This window comes from Dipodomys spectabilis, unplaced genomic scaffold (assembly GCF_019054845.1).
Source record: "Dipodomys spectabilis isolate Male_0828 unplaced genomic scaffold, ASM1905484v1 ptg000002l, whole genome shotgun sequence".
NCBI classification, from domain to species: Eukaryota; Metazoa; Chordata; class Mammalia; order Rodentia; family Heteromyidae; genus Dipodomys; species Dipodomys spectabilis.
Genome location: NW_024870679.1, coordinates 20712844 through 20732792, shown reverse-complemented (window position 1 = coordinate 20732792; position 19949 = coordinate 20712844). Strand labels below are relative to the sequence as shown.

The 19949-nt window shown below is 41.6% G+C and overlaps 1 protein-coding gene across 1 annotated transcript; it reads right to left on the bottom strand.

The window, feature by feature from the left end:
* Nucleotides 1-6829: 6829 nt before the first annotated feature.
* CUNH1orf52 (chromosome unknown C1orf52 homolog) lies at nt 6830-14819 on the bottom strand. Its single transcript, XM_042685089.1, has 3 exons — nt 14484-14819; nt 13635-13833; nt 6830-7339 (listed from the first exon to the last, which is right to left on the bottom strand). The coding sequence occupies exons 1-3, from the start codon at nt 14766-14768 to the stop codon at nt 7266-7268; spliced, it is 558 nt and encodes a 185-aa protein (XP_042541023.1). The 5' UTR covers nt 14769-14819; the 3' UTR covers nt 6830-7265.
* Nucleotides 14820-19949: the final 5130 nt, after the last annotated feature.

The window sequence follows — 19949 nt, the reverse complement described above, 5'->3', positions numbered from 1 at the left end:
TAGGAGTTCCAGGTTTTCAGTGGGCTATTCTTGTAATCCTAGCTACCCAGGAGGCTGAAGCCAAGAGGATCACAGTTCAAGACTAGCTTAGGCAAATAGTTTGAATGACTTCATCTGGACCAAAAGACCACATCTGTAACAAAACTCAATGTGGTGATGTACACCTGTCATTCCATCTACAAAAAAGGCTGAACTAAGGGTTGCAGATCTAGGCCAATCTGGGAAAAATAAGAGTTTATGATATCTATGTCTACAGTAAAAGCAGGTGGTTATACATTTCTACCATCTCCTCTAATTGGGAAGTACTAATGAGAAGATCTTTGTCCAGGCTGACTGGCCAAAAATCAAGAGCCTATTAAGAAATAATGAGAGCAAAAAGGCATAGATATGGTGGCACACTCCTGTGAATTTAGCTACTTAGGAGGCTGAGATCAGGGGGTTTATAACTTGAGGCTAGCATGGACAAAAAATCTCTTGAGTCCCCATCTTACTCCATAATTGGTCACAGTGATGTTTGTCAGAAAGCCTAAATAGGAGAATCCCAGTCCTGGCAGGGGCCTAGGCAAGACCCTATTTAAAAAAATAGTAAGAGGCCAGATGCTGGTGGCTCACGCCTGTAATCCTAGCTATTCAGGAAGCTGAGATCTGAGGACCACAGTTCAAAGCCAGCCCAGGCACAAAAGTCCGTGAGACTCTTCTCTCCAATAAACCACTAGAAAACCGGAAGTGGCTCAAGTGGTAGAGCACTCGCCTTGAGCTGAAGAGTGCAGGGACAGCATCCAAGTCCAGAGTTGAAGCCCCATGACTGACAAAATAATAATAATAATAATAACAACAGAGCAAAAAGCTGTTTTGCCTAGTTGTGATTTAAGTGGTAGAGCACCTGTCCAGTGAGTGTGAGGTCCTGAGTTCAAACCCCAGTACCATCCAAAACAATACAAAACTTTGAAGCAGAAATTCAAGAAAATTGGGTTAACTTTAAATGCACACAATTTCATTTTCAAACCTTAGAAAAGTTATAACTGAACACTGTAACCACCAAGATGTTCATCACAATGTTACTTAACCTGGTTTAAAAAATATTGGAAAGCTAGGTGCCAGTGGCTCACTCCTATAATCCTAGCTACTCAGGAGGCTGAGATCTGTGGATTCCAGTTCAAAGACAGCCCTGGGAAGGAAAGTTCATGAGACTCTTTTCTTTAATTAACCACCAAGTTAATTGGAGAGTAGAGCTATGGCTTAAGCAGTAGAGTGCTAGCCATGAAAAAAAGAGCTTGGAACTGCACCCAGGCCCTGAATTTAAGCCCCAGGATTGGCAAAAAAAAAATAAAAAATAAAAAATTGTAAATTATTTTAATGTCTAGTAGATAAATTATTGGTTCTATAAATTATGAAACAAAGTTAAAAAACCATTTAAAAATAGGTCTTTGAAGAATTCTTAGGGCCTTAAAGCTAAAGAGAAATAAAATGTAGACTATATTGTCTAGAATGCACTTACCAGAAACACAGAAAAATATTTCAAAATACTGTGTGTTAAAGTAACACAGATTTTTTTTTTTTTGGTCGTTTGTTTCATACCAGTACTGGGGTTTGAGTTCTGAAACCTGAGGTCTGGCTCAACTTTATTTCTCATTGCTGTCATTCTACAACTTGAGCCATACTTGTAGTTCTAGCTTCTTGAAGTTAGAGATATGAATCTCTCTGATATATCTGCCCAGGCTGGCTTCAAAACTGAATGCTCAGATCTTAACTTCCAGAGTAGCTAGGATTACAGGTCTGAGCCACTGGTACCTGGCAGAATAATACAGATTTCTTTATCAATAATAATAATAATAAATTTCTATTTCATATTTCTTTTGTTTCTTTCTAGGGCTTTAACACTGAGAATATATCCATCGGCAAAAGACTTTCAAGAGAATACTGATGAACTAAAGCAATATAACTTAGACAAAATGAATTTGTACTTTCAGTTTACATATTTTTAAAAATGATGAACATATTTGTAGGCAAAAGAAACACAAAGGGATTTTGGTGTGTGCTTCTGAGATGTTATGGCTTGTTTTCCTAGCTCTTGACATTTCTGGAAGGAAACTAAAATTTGATACCTTATTGTTCATCACTTTTTACCACACTTCCACAATCCCTGTTGAGAAAATTAGGTAAAGTCATAGTGATGACCAGAAAATCTAATCCTCTGTCAACTAGTCTCCTGGGCTTTAAAAGGAAAAAACAAACAAACAAACAAACATCAACGTCAGATTGTGTGATCTCAAATTAACCTCCAGGCAAAAGAGTAAATGGGGACCCATGGGTTCAGCTATCCAGCTAGACTGGCACAGGATAACCTTCCTAGGGTTACAATGGAAACAGAAGTAAAAATACAAAACCAAACGAGGAAAAACGAGGTAGCTCTTAATTAGCTAGAGACACTGGGTAAATCCAGCAATTCCAAAGTCAGCTAAAAATACACAGGATACTGGGCAAATGATCTAGAAAAAAGAATTTTACTCTCTAGGGTTTGAAGTCAGCATTTCCAAGTTGGGGCCAAGATGCTTCTCCCTGAAAATGTTATTACTTAAAAAAAAAAAGACAAACATGCAAATCTTTTTTCCACTTCAAATCAGCAAGGTTGGGGAGTTTTTTGCTTATGGTAATACATTCCAGCGCTTTCTTTGAGAATGAAAGCATTTATCTCAAAGGTTCCAGACAGTCTGGAACCCCAAAATCAGTCCTTCCCCAGGTGGCAGTTGGGTTCAGAGAAAAGAGAATTGGAAAACTCAAAAGCACAGGGCAAATCTAGGGGTTTATTATCTTTCTTCCTCAACTATGGAGCAGTCAAGAGAAATTAACTCTCCCATTTGTTACCCTTGGAACAGGCTTTAACTGATCTTTTGCCATGGATGGCTCAGATAATTGCTAATTAGTTTACTATGGAGGGAGGGCAGGGTAGAGACCAGTTGGAGCTCAAGTAATTAAGTCTATATTTTAAAAGAGAGAGAGGAGGGAGTGAGCCAGCCAGACCTTCCAGACTTGGCATATAACTTCCAGATGTTATGGGAACTACAGTGAAGGCTTTTAGACCATTATTATTATTATTTCATTTAGCCACTGAGAAATGTGTCTTTTTATTATTATATTTAAGGAGTTATACAAAGGAGGGTCAATTTATATCCATTTCTGAGTACAATGTATCTCAATGTGATCATTCCATCATTCTCCCACATCTTCCAGACCACACCTGTCCCCTTAGGTTGAGAATAATATTAGGTCATTTGCAGGAACATCGATGGACTTGGAAAAAAATTAGGTTAAGTAAGTCAGGCTTACAAAGGCATGTGTTTGCTCTCCTATGTGGAAGTTAGATCTAAATTATAAACGTATATGAAAATATAACCAGGGTATAGGTGGATTATACGAAAATTGACTAAAGCATGATCTATTCAGTGGTGTAACTGTAATGAACAATGCTCATTATGATTTAAGAAAAGGAAAATCAGGATGCTTGGGGAGGGCAAGCAGAGGAATGGAGACAAGAGGGTGGGCAAAAACAGTCATAATATTTAATGTATTTATGTGAATTAGACCATTTTCTGTAGATGGACAGAATGGAAAGGAAAGCCTCAAGACTGGTGGAAAGAAGACAGAACATGTCCACCGACTGCTGAACAAAGCCTCAGGCAGGCTACAGGTATGTTTAGCTCAATAGCGATAGCTAGCAAAAAAATAGTCACAGGGTCCTAACCCAACTGCTTCTATCCCAACACCCAGACTCAGTACATGAGCCTCAGAGGAGTTTTTTTCTGAGCTAGCTGGCTTCTACCTTGCCGGAAGAGGTTGTTTGGTTATTTCATTGCAGTTTGTTTCTGAGGAATTCTAAATTTAAAACACTAATGCAAACTTCCTATTGTGCCAGAAAAGGTTTCTAGGATTTCCATCCCTTTTAGAATAGGAGACAGGTCATTATACCAGGCAAAAAGCTGTACTTTTACTTCGATGATATAAATCAAATCCAGTTTCTTTTCCTTTTTCAAACTGGTAAACACAGGGTAAAACCGAGAGGAGTTCCAGACTCAAGGTACCAAAAATATTATAGACACACCAGCTGCGACTTCTCAAGTCCACTCTGCAAGCCTATCATTTTGAGGGCTTGTCTGGGAGCCTAGTGAAGCAAGGTAAAGATCACATCAAAGACATTTCTAGCTGTGGGAAGGCTGTTCTGGAGAAAGACATTCTGACACCTGACCCTGCCCAGGTTCTGTGACTCTAAACTCAAGCCATAATTTGAAATGCTAGAGGAAAAGAAATGCTATTTAAGGGAAAAGTTGCAGCTTCAGGACATCTCATTTTGCTTAAAAAAATGGTAGACTTTGACAAACAACTGAAAAGCAGATAGATAGATAGATAGATAGATAGATAGATAGATAGATAGATAGATAGATAGATAGATAGATAACTCTTTTGTTGTGTTGGTGATTGATCCCAGGACCTTGTCAAGGAAGGTCAGCACTTTATCACTGAACTATAATCCACTTTATCACTGAACTATAATCCCAACAATTTAAAAATATTTTTATTCTCTTGTTTTTGTTGTTGTTGTTGGTGGTGGGAGGGGCTTGAATTCAGAGCCTAGGTGCTTGCTGTCACTTAGCTATTTTTGCTCAAGGCTGGAGTTCTATTACAGAGCCATAACCCTATTTCTGAATTTTTGATGGTTAGTTGGAGATAAGAATCTCATGGGAAGTGGAGCTGTAGCTCAAGTGGTAGAGTGCTAGCCTTGAGCTGAAGAGCTGAGGGACAGCACTCAGGCCCAGAGTTCAAGCCCAACGACTGACCAAAAAAAACAAAACAAAAGAATCTCATGGACTTACTTGCCTGGGCTGAGTTTGAATTATGATCCTCAGATCTCAGTCACTTAAGTAGTTAGGATTACAGGTATGTGTGAGCCACCAAAGATCAGCTGAAAATTTTTTTGGAGAGATGAGAATATCTCAGCCTTCCTGCTATATTTTAAGGGTTTCAATTATGAATACTTCAAATAAATAATAAGCTAAATCATGAAATATGTGTTAATCTTCCAAAGACAAATTTACATATTGGCTTTATATTAAGCAAATCCATTTTAAGTACTGCTGAATCATACCTATACAAATAAACCAATCTGTAGGTTAATTCTGGCATTTCTCTCTTCTAGTATGTAGTAAGTGCACTGGAGCTAAACTGTTTGGATTTTCTAGTTCAACTAGGTTGAGTAAATTATTATCTTTCTATGCAGTTTTCTCACTTGCAGAGTTTGTAATAGCACCTCCTATTCAAACTAAATGAGTGAGTGCATCACGTTAAGCAAGAGCACAATGCCTTACATATCATAAGCACTCAGACATTTCAGTCACTCGGTGCTGACGTACTGATGGTGAAGAAAAGCAGTGAAGAAGTTGTGATAAATGAAACAAAGAAGAATTCGCAAGGAGCGAATTCTTTAGCTAATGCTTGGAGTGAAGATAGTCACTAGGAAGTTGGAGGACGGTCAGGCCTAGCAAGTGGGTTACGTGAAGACACTACAGCTGGTCCAGGGAGCTGCAGATGATTTGTTAGAGATGGATTAGAAGTGTGTTAGAAGGGATAGAAAACACAGGCAGTACTGATGGAATCTACATGATAAGATGGAGGTTTGGGGGTTGCTAGTGAACATGGGAGATTGTGTGGCTTTCCACACAATGTTTGCGATATCAAAAACCTGCAACGCCCTGAAGTGAAACACCACTATTTAATGAAGGTGTGTTGTACAAGGGTTACTAAGGGTGCCTAGGAGGGAGCTGTGACTGGAGATCATGGGATAGCCTGAGGGGCCCAGAGGTTCCACGCTGCCTGCACTAGCTCTCCAGGTGTCCTGTAGCTCCTCTGACTGGATGGCAGTTCTGGCACACAACTCTAGCATCCAGTCTTCAATGGGCAATGGGTCATGACATGGTGTGAAACTGCTTGAGGCCATGGTAAGGTACCTAGTTCAAGACCTACAACTAACCAAAAAAAACCCCCCATCATTTTCATTTCAATATGCGGTGTCCTGTAATTCTGTCTTAAAAGCACAAGCATCATGGAAAGAGTTTACTTCAGACTGTTATAAATAATTGTATTGAATTTTATACTATAGAACTCACACCAGATTACCTCTAAGTACCCCGTGCTAATTTTATTATTATATGCAAAACAGTAAAATAGCTGGGCAAAGAAAATACACAGAAGTAGGGCTGCTAGATAAAATACAAGTTGCTCAGGAAGAATAGGCCCTGGGTTCAATCCCCAAACAAGATTAAATCTGAATGTCAGATAACTTTAAATACAAGTATATTTCAAACACAACACACAGTAAAACACTGTCAATCTGAGTCAGACTTAATTGGGTACTCTACACTTTGCTAAATCTGTAGAAAAACCTTTTCTTCAGTCTATTTAAAAGGAAAATGAAGGAGTAATCACAACATAAGGCACCTACAGTAAGAAGTCACACAGAGAAGGCAAACATCTCCATCACAACCACCTAAGAATACATGGAAGAGATGGCAATTAATGTAATTCTTCAAAATTCACTACATTTGGATCCATGGACAGGTGGTTAAATGTGTTTGGAATTCACATGTCCTGATTTAATTACATACCACTCACTAGTGATGTAGCCTTGGACAAGTTACTCAAGTTAGTATGTTCAAGGAAGACGATAGTACAGGCACAAAACACCTGGAACCTAAATCCCTATAACAACTTACAATCTCATAGGGTGAGAAGGATACTTGTCACAGACAAATATTCAAATGTTTATATAATACAGTAATAGAGATATTGAATAATTTTATTTCCATGATCTATTTACACTGTACAAACACTGATGAAAAGCACCCACGAGTTCACAGTACAATATATTTACTTTAAAAATATATTCCTTTATAAAAGGTTCATAGAACACGGGCAGGTCAATATGTGACACAACTCTTAAAGCATGTCACTGATTCTGTGATACATAACAAGAATGCTTCCAAGTCCAGTCAATTTCACAATCACAGGTCACCACTGGAGTTTTAAATACATAGGTTTTAAATTAAAGCAAAACAGAACAAAAGAATTCTACAGCGGAAAATTCTGAGGCAATACGTATTAGTTCATAATTTTCAGAAATACTTGTCATAATCCACAATTTCAATTTAATCTGTTCAACAACACATTTGAACAAGTCTAGCAGTCCAAGAAATTAATTCTTCTTGTCATGGTTTTTACTTTTTCTTCTTTGCCGGTTCTCCTGCTTCTACTTTGCGCTTCTTAGCAGTATGCTCATCTTTTTCATCATCTTAAAATAGGAAAGAATTTTAATGAGTACTTTTCAAAAACCAAACATGGAAAATAGTAAAGTTTCATTAATTTTATACCCCCAAAAATCCCTCATCAACTCAGTATACACCAATAAAAACAAAAATAATTTTTATAATTATGATATTAAATGTATGTAAAATCAAGCAATATGAAATTTACTAATTGACCCTTTAGGCTGTATTAAGGTTGCTTAAAATAAGTATAGGGCAAGGTGACAGTGCAGTGGCTAATTCTTGTAATCCCAGCAACTCAGATTATGATAGGGAAGACTGAGGTTTGAGGCTAGACCAAGCAAAAAGTTAACAAGCCAGCTGTTGGTTTGTTTTTTAAGTTTAATAATCAGTAAGTCAGGTGTGGTGGTGTACACCTGTGATCTCAGCATGGAAAGCCTGGCAAAAATGCCAGATACTCTTGGAAAAATAACTAAAGCAAAAAAAGGGACAAGAGCATGCTCCAGTGGTAGAATGCCTTGTCCCAAATCACAAGACCCTGAGTTCAGAACCCAGTGCTACCCCTACATTTGTTATTTTAAAAGTCATTTTATTTCTATGAAAATCACAGTACTGCTGAAACAGTTGCTCTCTCAAACTCTACATTTACATTGCATATATTTAAATATAATCTGTACTTTTCAAGAATAGAGCACATTGCCTTCCTTTTCCAGTAAGTATCAATTGGATCATGACACCATTTAAGTGGTTACCGTCTTTTTACTTTTCTTTCTTTCTTTTTTTGTCAGACTTGGGCTTGAATTCTGGGCCTGGGTGCTGTCCCTCAGCTCTTCAGCTCAAGGCTAGCACTCTACCACTTGAGCCACAGAGCCACTTTCGACTTTTTCTGCTTATGTGGTGCTGAGGAATTGAACCCAGGGCCTCATGCATGAAAGGCAAGCACTCGACCACTGAGCCAACTTCCCAGCCCACTTTTCAATCTTTCTCACCTCCTAAATCAACTGCTCTCTCCCCAAATCCTTGTGTATTAAGTACTCAGCCAGGTGCAGAAGGCTCATGCCTGTTTCTGAGGATCACAGCTCAATGTTAACCTGGGGCAGGAAGCCTGTGAGACTCTTATCTTTAGCTACCAGAGCACAGCTGTAGCTTCAAGTGGTAGAGCTCTAGCCTTGAGTACAACAGCTCTGGGACACCACTCAGGCTCTGAGTTCAAGCTCTAGGACTGGTATATAGGTAGAATAATGTAGAAGACACTATACTTTTAAAAATTTGAGCAAGAATTTATCTTAGTACATCAGGTATACAGAAATAGAAGAGAAACATTTTCTGCTCCCCATGTAGGAAATGAGAATTAACGACTCAAAATGTTATAATTTTAAGGGTACAAAGTTATTTTGAGCCTGTTATAAATTGTAGCTCTTAATACAAATATACATATATACTCCACCATTTAAGTCACTTTACCAGCTCTTTACTTTGAGGTAGTGTCTCAATTTGCTCCTAGCTTCCTATTTGTGCTTCTTTGTATGGCTGGGTTGACAAATGCATGGCACTACACTCAGCCACTGGACAAAGCTAAGAGCCTAGCAGACTTTTTCTCAGCCTGGAATTACAACCCTCCCTCCTTCCCTACCTACCCACATTTGCCTCTCAAGTAGCTAGGATTATGACTTGAACCCAGCTTCAGTCTTGGATTTCTGAGTTTAATTATCAAGTTTGTCCTGAATTTGTTAGGAATGGTAATATATCGAAATTACTTTCTAAATCTACTACAAAGGTATTAACATACATGGAAAAGATGATCTGAGATACTTCTGCTTTAATTCTATCACATATTTCAAGTACATTTATTGATAACAAAACCACAAACTAATGAGGTTGAAAACTTCCTATCAGTGATTTGTGCAGAACTAATGCCACCTAGTGTCCCATTGAGGTACTGACTTACTATTGGCAGAAAAAAAATGCTCACTGATCTGCCTTTTGAACTTGTTTACTCTATGCCATACAGAGTAAGACATGGATATTGTAAAATACTATTACAGAGTGCAGATACTAGTACAAAGAACAATTTTTTCTATTACAGAAAAGCAACTGTTTCCACAATGGTAATCCAAGATAGATAAGCTTCAACTTATCAGTATGAATGTTCTAATGTTTTTTTTTTGGTGCTGGTGCTGGGACTTGAACTCAGGTCCTGGGTGTTGTCCCTGAAATTTTTTGCTCAAGGCCATACTGCTCTACCAGCTGAGTCACAATTTCATTTCCCGTTTTTGGTGCTTCATTGGAGATTAAGAGTCTCATGGATGTTCCTGGTTTTGAACCACAATCCTAAAATCTGTATTCAGAGTAGTTGGGATTACAGGTGTGAGTCACTGGTGCCCAGTAAATGAAATTTTAAAAAAGTGAAATAAGTAAAAATTACTAGCTACATACCTAGGCTTTTATAGTTAACGTCACCAAAGCTACTCATACTATCTTATTTATCTACTAAAACTGTCTTACTTATCCATATTTCATAGCCATTAAATAGAAGTTCTGATAAGCAGGAGTCAATAATTAATTCCCAGATCCTCCTCGAAAGTCTCTGCCCCCCGCCCCCCCACCCCCCAACGGCAGCAAATGTACAGGCAAGGCAAAATAAAACTAACTTGATAATCTAAAACACAATTTGCTGAGCATCTGTGGCTCAGGTCTATAATCTTAACTACTCAGGAGGGTGAGATCTGAGTATGGTGGTTCAAAGCCACCTGGGCAGGAAATCTTGTGTGAGACTTAGCTCTTATCATAGAAAATATTGGAAATGGCACTGTGGCTCAAATGGTAGAGTGCTAGTCTTGAGCAAAAAGAGCCCAGGGATAATGTCTACAACCAGAGTTCAAGCCCCAGGACTGGCAAAAAATAAAAACAAACCCCAAAACAGCCCCCCCCATTTAAGAATATGAAATTTCTTACATGTGATTCTTCATAAGTGATTAGTAAATAAATGTAGTGGCTAAAATTTTTTTCAAGGAAATGGAGATTTCTAATGACTTGGTGGACATGATATAAGGGTGTTTAATGGTAACAATTACTTGAAAAAAAGGAAGCCACTGTTACAAATGAAGAGTAGCCAATACCAGTACCAAAACTGAAGAATTTAGAATTATCCAGCTTTATATGGCCAAAGCTTGTGTTTTTGTCTTTTCTGCTTACATTCACATTCAATAGAGGACCATCATATGATCAGAGTAGAAATGATCTGTGTCAGCAGCAGCAGCATTAGCCATCACTTACGTAAAATTATTTTTAACTAAATTCAAAAGTTCAAGAAGATAATGCTCATCTTTTTTGGCATATAATCCATAAAGGACAAAGCTATATGAGTACCAGCATATAGCAATCTAGTTTAAATATATGTCCAGTGTGTCTTCACTGCCATTTTTCCTAGGAGAGCTATTATCTCAAACATTCTAGCTTATAAAACATCAAGAGACCAAACTTCAGCTTGCTAAGGCAAATTCCTTTTAAAATGCTGCATTTGAAACCCTATACTATGGAGCTGGGAAGGTGGCTCAGTGGTAGAGTGCTTGCTTTGCATGCATGAAGCCTTGAGTTGATTCCTCAGCACTACATAAACAGAAAAAAATCAGAAGTGGCACTGTGGCTCAAGTGGTACTGTTAGCCTCAAGCTGAAGGACAGTGCCCAGGCCCAGAGTTCAAGCCCAGGACTGGCAAAAAAAAAAAAAAAGAAAGAAAGAAAGGAAAAAAGAAACCCTGTTTGTAGCTGTTTGAATTTAGATAAAATTTAAAAGAATAAAATTAGATAATATCTAAGATTATTTTCTCTTATGTAAAATAGTAATAATCATGTGATGTGCCACTACCATATCAGGTTGCTAAAATAATAAGTTAGCAAATTAGAGCTCAGCAAGTCTTGTTTCATGACCATGGACAAATCACATAAGCTGTTTTCTACATTTCCCTATATGGTTTTTACAAGGCTCTATAAAAGACTACTTCTGTAAAAGTATTAATATTACTCAAATGCTCATTTAAGATCTCAAAAAAAATTTTTAGGGATGTATTTCATTAGTGACTTCTACTACATGGGAAATCAGTGGGGGAACTAGAAAAGATCCAAAACTGGTTAAGCACTCTTGCCAGTTTAGTTGCATTTTAAAAACAAAAAAACAAGCAAGCAAAACCTATCTCTAAGTAAAGGGGGCTAAATATAAGTAGCCTTTATATTATGTGAAGACCAGAATTCTGCTTAAAAGGCACATATTTTCTAAAAATGGTAGAGTCTAAATCACTAAGTCAAGTCATACAATAAATACTTACAAGGCATTAGTAACTACAACTTAACATACAGAAAATCAGGATCCTGCTGTCGATGTTCATAAAAGACACAGATTGATGAAAAAATAATCACACAGGTGGTAAATGAAGCAAACAGTATTAGCACATATAACATATAAAGCAGTAAATTAAGCCAGGTGCCGGTGGCACATGCCTATGCTACTCAGGAGGCTGAGATCTGAGGATCGAAGTTCAAGGCCAGCCCAGGCAGAAAAAATCCATGAGACTCATATCCAATTAACCACCAGAAAACTGGAAGTGGTGCTGTGGCTCAAGTGGTAGAGTCCTCGCCTTGAGCTGAAGAGCTGAGGGCCAGCGCTCAGGCCCAGAGTCCAAGCCCCATGACCCACAAAAAAAAAAAAAAAAAAAAAGAGTAAATTACTAGAGATTACATAGAGATTTTTCCTTTTGACTTGGATTTTGAAAGATGAATTTACTAGCTACAGGAAGAAGACATTTCAGATCAAGAAGCAATATACATCAAACGTCAGGGCACCATAGATCAATAGATCAGCACCATCTATTTATTCAGTTCCAAAAGATCTTATAAAGTAATAAAGGGAAGAAGGGATCTTAAAAATAATGGTGACAAGACAGGTGCCTGTGGCTCATGCCTGTGATCCTAGCAACTAAGGAGACTGAGATCTGAGCATCATGGTTCAAGGCCAGCCCAGGGAACAAATGTTTTTGAGACTCTTATCTCCAATTAACCAGCAAAAAGCCAGAAGTAGAGCTATGGCTCAAGTGGTAGAGCACCAGGCTGGAGCAAAAATGAACAGGGACAGTGCCCCAGGCTCTGAGTTGAAGCCTTAGTACTGGTATTACATACATACATACACACAGATATAAAATGGTGATGAGAGAAGCAGGGCCTATCACAGAAAGATCTGGCTCCATTCTGCTGCTGATGCTCAAGGCAATCAAGTTCGAATCAGATCTAACTATTAGAAACAATACTAGCTGCAAAGTGAAGGAACTGGGAAGGAGATAACAATTTGAAGGCAAAAATTACTGTGGTAGTACATCTGAGATGAAATTATGACACTATAAACACAAGTAAGAGAACTAAATCATTCTCTCTCTCTCTCTCTCTGTGATGGTACACAGGACCTCCTGCCTGTTAATAAGCAAGAGTCACAACTCCGGGGCTGGGAAGGTGGCTCAGTGGTAGAGTGGTTGCTTTGCGTGCATGAGGCCCTGGGTTCAATTCCTCAGCATCATATAAACAGAAAAAGCCAGAAGTGGTGCTGTGGCTCAAGAGGTAGAGTGCTAGCCTTGAGCTGAAGAGCTGAGGGACAACTCCCAAGCCCAGAGTTCAGGCCCCACCACAAAAAGACCAAAATTAACACCTCCAGCTCCTTGCATTGGCTACTTTTGAGTTAGTCTTACTTTATGCCCAGGCCAGCTTGGGCTATCATCTTTCTTACCGTTCCCCCTTGTCACTGGGGATGCGAAGAGCAAGCTGTGCCCAGACACTGTGCTTCCTCCATAATTGGAGTAATAGGTGCAAGCCATCCTGTCCAGCCATTGGGTGAGAGGGAGTCTCTAGGATTTCTTTTGCCAGGTTCTGGCCTCAAACTAAGCTTCCCCAATCTTGACCTCCCAAGCGCCAAGGACTACAGGCCTGTAGCACCCCTGCCTGACTCCACATTACTTCCTATGCAGTAATGCTCAGTTAAATCAAATTCAGCCCACTAATTTTAGTTTTGAAACAGACAGCTTCCATACAAACAGAACCCTTCTGCACTTCACAGCTGTAGTCACAAGCAGCCACGCATTAATCGCGCTGTTCTAATAATAATGCACTACGAATCACATTAAACTACTGGCTAAACTATCTATAGAGACTTCACTGTAAAAGAGAATATGATCTTTCTCATGAATAGGCCTGAAAGTATCCATTTATGAAGTACCTCATTCTTTCTTTTTATGTCCCTCACAAGAACCACAACTCCTACAAGACAGCCTGGCCATCCTTACCTGATTCCACCGTCTCCTCCCCTTCAGGGAGAAGCCTAGCTTTCTTAGCATTCTGTGGGGCATCGTCACCATTGTCCTCATATATGTTGGACCATTTTATTGCCATATCCAGCTCTGGAGGCGGGGCTTTCTTCTCGGTAGTGTAGGTTTCCGGAGGAGGTACATAGTTTGATTTCCATACTCTGAATTCCTTGGGAGGCTGTTAATTAAGCACAGTAAGACGCCCGGTGACGAACCGAGGTTCTTAGGATATGTTTGAGCACATGCACCTCCCTGCCGTTCGCTTAGGGTTCTGGCTTATTTGGCTCTTTATTTCCTTCCAGGTTTAAGGCACAGTTATTATTATTATTATTATTTCCACGAAAACCACAATAATTCTGTTCAGTGATAAGTCAAAGGGCTCCCTATGGGAAGAAAGCTAATAACTTTTTAGTTACCAAAGAAGAATCCAGTCCCAGACATTAGGCCGAGGCTGACCCCTTCAGGAGGCTGCAGCAGACACTGTCCGGGAGGCAGCACGGCAGGCACGTTCGGCGTCAAAGGGGAGGGGTCTCGGGGAGCAGCTGCAGCGGGGGAGGGGGCGGGGGAGTCACCACCGTTAGTCCGCGCCCCGCCGCCGGCGGGGGGGGCACCGAGCGCGGGGGCGGGAGGCTCTCCTCGCAGGGGGCGGGGCTGGGGGTCCAGTCTGACACCCACCAGGTGGGGGGGGGGGGATCGGGGCTCCCCAGGGGCTGGAGGGGGGGGCGGAGCGTCGGGGGGGGGGGTGGCTGCGTGTGCGGGGTGGGCGGCGGCCCCCGGGACGCGGTCTGGAGGCGGGGTCACGTCGGGGGGGCCGGGGCCGGGCCTCACCTCCTCGGGCGCCTTCACCACGCGCCTCTCCCAGTCGATCTGCTTGTTGAGCGGGTTGTAGAGGAAGGCGGGGCGGGCCACGCTGCGGAACAGCTCCTCGGGCCCCGGCAGGCGCTTCTCCGCCCGGCTCCCGCCGCCGCCGCCGCCGCCCGCGGACTTCGCCGGATCCGAGGTCTGGCGGCCTGTCTCCTCCGGCTCGCTGGGATCCTCCTCGCTCGAGGACTCCGAGCTGCTGCTCCCGTAAGCCGCAAAGTAGCTCAGGGGATCCTTCTCCTCCGCGGCCATGACGGCGGCGCGCGACGACCCGGGACGCGGCCGGAAGCCGGAAGTTGGGAGAGGCTGCAGGGCCCGCCCTGCGGTTGGCCCCGCCCCGTGCCTGGCAATTGGCTGGTGCTGGGCGCCCTCTGGCCGCCGCGCGGCACTACCACCCGGCTGAAGGACGGAGCCTGAGGCCCTGGCCAGCGCTTGCCGAGCAGGGGCTTCTTTTGCCCGTTCCTGAATAGCCCGAGGAAGAGGAGGTCCTGAGCCAACACGTCGACACTGACTAAAGGCTTGGAGGCGGCAAGAATCTCAGCGGGCGCCGTTGGCTCCCGCCGGTCATCCCAGCTACTCCGGAGGCTGAGATCTGAGGATCGCGGTTCAAAGCCAGCCCGGGCAGGAAAGTCTGTGAGACTCTATCTCCAATCAACCACCAGAAAACCGGAAGTGGTGCTGTGGTTCAAGTGGTAGAGCGCTAGCCTTGAGCTGAAGAGCTGAGGGACAGCGCCCAGGCCCAGAGTTCAAGCCCCACGACCAACAAACAAACAAAAAAATCTTGTCTTCCGTGGAAGTGCAATTGCCTAAAAATAAATAAGGCTCTGGGTTGGATTTCTAGCCCTTCAAGAAAACAACAATAAAACCATTAAAAAGAAAAAGAAAAGGAAAAGAATGCACTGCCAGCCCTGCCAGAAAAGTTTGTGAGACTTGGTCTGGGAAGGTGGCTCAGTGGTAGAGCGCTTGCCTCGCATGCATGAGGCCCTGGGTTCGATTCCTCAGCACCATATAAACAGAAAAAGCCAGAAGTGGTGCTGTGGCTCAAGTGGTAGAGCGCTAGCCTTAAGCTGAAGAGCTAAGGGACAGTGCCCAGGCCCAGAGTTCAGGTGCTACAACCGGACCCATCTACAAAATAACAAGCAAAGGTGGAGGTGGTAGACTAAGAATGCAATGAGGCCCTGAATGCAGTGAGCCCCATTTCTACCCGTTACAACAGCAAAAAGAAACAGACCTTTACTGGAGGCAGACTCCTCCCCCTTCCCCCTCCCCGCCCCAAAGACGCGCGCGCGCGCGCGCGCGCGCGCACACACACACACACACACACACACACACACACACACACACACACACACTCCCGTTCAAAATCGAGTTCTTTCTGGCTTGACTTCACTCAAGCGCAGGCTGAACAGTTTCTCATGGAAGTTTCCTTGGATGGTATCTCACCTCTTCTTGCTTCCTCCAAACCCTCTGGCTTGTCCCATCAGCCTCTTTTCATGTCTGCTATTTATGGATCCTAGATGTTGGTGTTTCCCAATGTAGCATGGTGCTACAAATTTGCATGGCGGTCCATCACTTTTCTTAGCATTAACTATATATGCCGCGATTCCCAAATCTAGGATCTTAATCCCAATCTTTCTAAAATATAAGATCCAATTGTTAGGTCCACCCAGGAGAAATGACCCCTTCCCTTTGTTCTCTCCCGGTCCACTGGAAGTCCCCGCTCAGCAACTGGCATGCCTGGGGTCAGTTGGGAGGTCCTCTAGGCTCCGAGGTCATTTCCTCATTCCCCTCATTAGCTGCGGCCACACCCCTTCCCCACCCTCCCTAATTTAATCTCCCCTCCCTCCATAAACTTTCTATCTCTCCCTCCCTCAGCCTGCCTTCATCTCCAGCTGGCCAGCGATTTGGTCTCTCCCTCTCCCGTTTGAACCACCGCCTGAACCGCATAGGTGTCTCCTTCCAGCAACCCTAACACCAATCTCCCCTCGCTTATAAATTTATCATAGGAACATCTGCCTGGGCCTCAATGTTCTCTTTAGTGAGGCAACCAGTACCTTATCCCATATGTAACTTGTGGCTACATTGATGTTTCCTCTCTTAGCCAATGACATAATCTTGTGGCTAGTCACCAGGGAAACCAAAGATTTTTACTCTTCCTGGGAAAGGAGAAGGGGCTGCAAAAGAAGTGGGTGTAAATGCTTAGACTTCACGTGTGGTTGCCTGTTCATTCAAGTGAAACCCACAAAACACAGCACATTCCTCTCTAGAGGTAGACATCACAGAGACAAAGACAGATCCATCTTGTTCATGCCTCTCTCCTATCCCTGAGCTTTTTTTTTTTTTGCCGAAGGTTAGCACTGTACCACTTGAGCGACAGCTCCACATTCAGCTCTTTGGTAGTTAATTGGAGAGAAAAGTCTTGCAGACTTTCCTGTCTGGGGTGGCTTCAAAGCAGGATCTTCAGATCTCAGCCTCTTGAGTAGCTACAGGTATGAGCCAGACACCTGGTTACAATTATTATTGAATAAAATTAGCATTCTTAAGATAATCATGTTTATTCTGTGGCTTTTATGACTTGTCCACTCTTCTCTTGAGTGTGACTAGGGATGGGGACATGAATCTTGTTGACAAAGCTTCCAATATTCTATATGACCAGACTACTTCTAACTTGACATTTCAAAAAGTGAGAATAAAACCTATGTTGTAGGGGTATTAGGATTTTTTTTTTTTTTGGTCGGTCGTGGGGCTTGAACTCTGGGCCTGGGCGCTGTCCCTCAGCTCTTCAGCTCAAGGCAAGCGCTCTACCACTTGAGCTACAGCGCCACTTCCGGTTTTCTGGTGGTTTATTGGAGATAGGAGTCTCACGGTCTCTCCTGCCCGGGCTGGCTTTGAACCGCGATCCTCAGATCTCAGCCTCCTGAGTAGCTAGGATTACAGGCGTGAGCCACCAGCGCCCGGCTAGGATTTTTTTTATAAAAGGATTATAAATTTGGAAACAGCAAACATGGTATTTGTCATCCAAAGCTGTGGTTCCCAAATTCTGTGGTATATGATCCCACAGTAAAATATTCAGACTTCTGCACGCAAACATTCATTTGTGATAAGTGCATGCATCCTGGAGAGTAGGATCTTTAAAAGCTCCCGTTGATTCCAAAATAAGCAACACGTTTGGAAAATACTGCAACAAAAGACAATTTCTGATAATTTAAATAATATGGCAATTCAGGGTGGGAATTTTAAGAGCAGCATTGAAGTTAGGTGTTCTTATTGGTACTTAAAATCAGTCCTCAGAGCCCTCAGATTTCAGCCTCCTGAATAGCTAGGATAACAGGTATGACCACTGGTCCACACTTTCCCTCAACATTTTAGAGAAGGATTTCAGGACAAAAAGCGAGACTATTTTAATCTGCTCCTATTTTGCCATGTTTGACCTTGCACTGTAAGTGATATGCTAACCAAAGATGAATGGTATCTTCAGAAGTGAAAACATCAATAAACACCTGGAGGAAACCTATGTGCATGTTACAAAGTGAAAGAAGCTAGACTTCAAAGGCTGCATATTGTCTGATTCTAACTACATGATATTTTGGGAAAGATAAAAAGACTGGTGTTTGCAAGGGTTGGGACAAGACGATGAACTGGTGGGGTACAGAGGACTTTAGGGCTCTACCTACCACTCTACCCCTTCAGAGGGCTAGCCTTGAATGAAAAAGCTCAGGGACAGTGCCTAAGCCCTGAGTTCAAGGCCCATGACTGACAAACAACAACAAAGGAAACAACAGCGTAACTAAGATTGGAATAAAAATCTATCAGTATTATCAACTGTAGCAAATGTACCATGTCAATGGACATATTAATATAGGAAATGGAGACAGAAAATTTGTAGTTACAGGTAACTACACCATATTTATTTTTTAAAAGCAATTAAAAAAAAGTAGTAATCCAAAAAAGTAAGGTTTTACTGCTGCATTAATGAACTTAGTAATTAATAATGAACTTACATTTTTACCATGTCAATCCAATATCCCAATTTACAGTGTTGGGAATGGCCAGTTGTAGTGTTTAAAGGGGGAAAAGTGTCAAGCACTGCTGTGCACACAATGTAATCTTAGCATTCAGGATACAGAAGCAGGAAGATTACAAATTCAAAGTCAGCCTGCTGGTATGTATGGTAAAAGTAAGACCCTGTCTCAAAAACCAAAAGAGGAATTGATTCTTTTTCCTTGGTGCTAGAACTGGGGCTTGAACTCAGAGCCTAGGCTCTGTCCCTTAGCTTTTTTACTCCAGGCTTGTGCTCTATTACTGGAGCCACACCTTCACATCCAACTTTTTTGGTGGTTGAGATAAGAGTCTCATGGACTTTTCCTACCCAGGTTGGCTTTGAACCATCCTCAGAATTCAGCCTCCTGAATAATTGGTTTACAGGCACCATTTCCTGACAGGCATAGATTTTTTTTTATATATAGGATCCCCAAACCCGATATATTTTTTTTTTTTTCAGGTAAGGGGTAGGTTTATTCATTGTTCTGGCTGGCACAAGGCCTGGAAATGAGAGCTGGGAAAGAGAGAGCTGGGAAAGAGAAGAAAGAGCTGGGAAAGAGAAGAGAAGGAAAGAGCTGAGAAAAGAGCTAGAAAAGAGAGCGTCTGGGAAAGGTGGGAAAGAGAGTTAGGAAAGAGAAGAGAGCTGGGAAAGAGAAGAGAAGGAAAGAGCTGAGAAAAGAGCTAGAAAAGAGAGCGTCTGGGAAAGGTGGGAAAGAGAGAGTTAGGAAAGAGAAGAGAAGGAAAGAGCTGAGAATGAGCTAGAAAAGAGCAGAGAGAGAGTTACCTAACAGTCTGAAAGAAAACCCAATGCTAAAACTTATAAATATAGGTGCTATGGTATATTTAAATTTTAATCTTTGTTTTCTCTCTTCTCCCTCCTTTGTCTTTGTCTTCCTTCTCACTTTTTCTCTTCCACTTCTGCCTCCTCTTCTTTTTGAGATAAGGTCCTTTTATGTATCCTAGGCTGACCTCCAACATGATCTTCCTGCCTCAGCCTCTTATGTGCTGGCATTACAAGTGTGTACCATCATGACTGACTTTGAAGTATTTTGTATAAAAAATAGCACATATAAAAAAAAGTGTGAGCCATTTGAAAATTGGACATTTTGTTTTACACTTTTCTGTTTTAGGTCCTAAAATATATCTCTCTACTGTTAAAAAAAAAACCACAAAAACTTTTATTGTTAATAGCAACTTTCCATCTCTAGCTTTTTATATAATGAAAATATATAGAACATAGATCTCAGGAGCCAGGTAGAAATTGTAATTTAAATGAAAATAATCATAGCAGAAGACATAAATGTATAAAATCACCTAGATTTTGTTATTCAACAAAAAAGATAAATCTGGCTAATGGCCTGCTTATTCCAAATAGTATCAAAAATAGACTTG

Bases quoted from the DNA above. Each gene is read 5' to 3' on its own strand.
- CUNH1orf52 (XM_042685089.1), bottom strand. From the start codon at position 14,768: ATGGCCGCGGAGGAGAAGGATCCCCTGAGCTACTTTGCGGCTTACGGG. The intron at 13,834-14,483 runs GTGAGGCCCGGC...CTTAATTAACAG, and splicing joins TGGTGAAGGCGCCCGAGGAG to CCTCCCAAGGAATTCAGAGT. The intron at 7,340-13,634 runs GTAAGGATGGCC...TCCTATTTTAAG, and splicing joins GGAGGAGACGGTGGAATCAG to ATGATGAAAAAGATGAGCAT.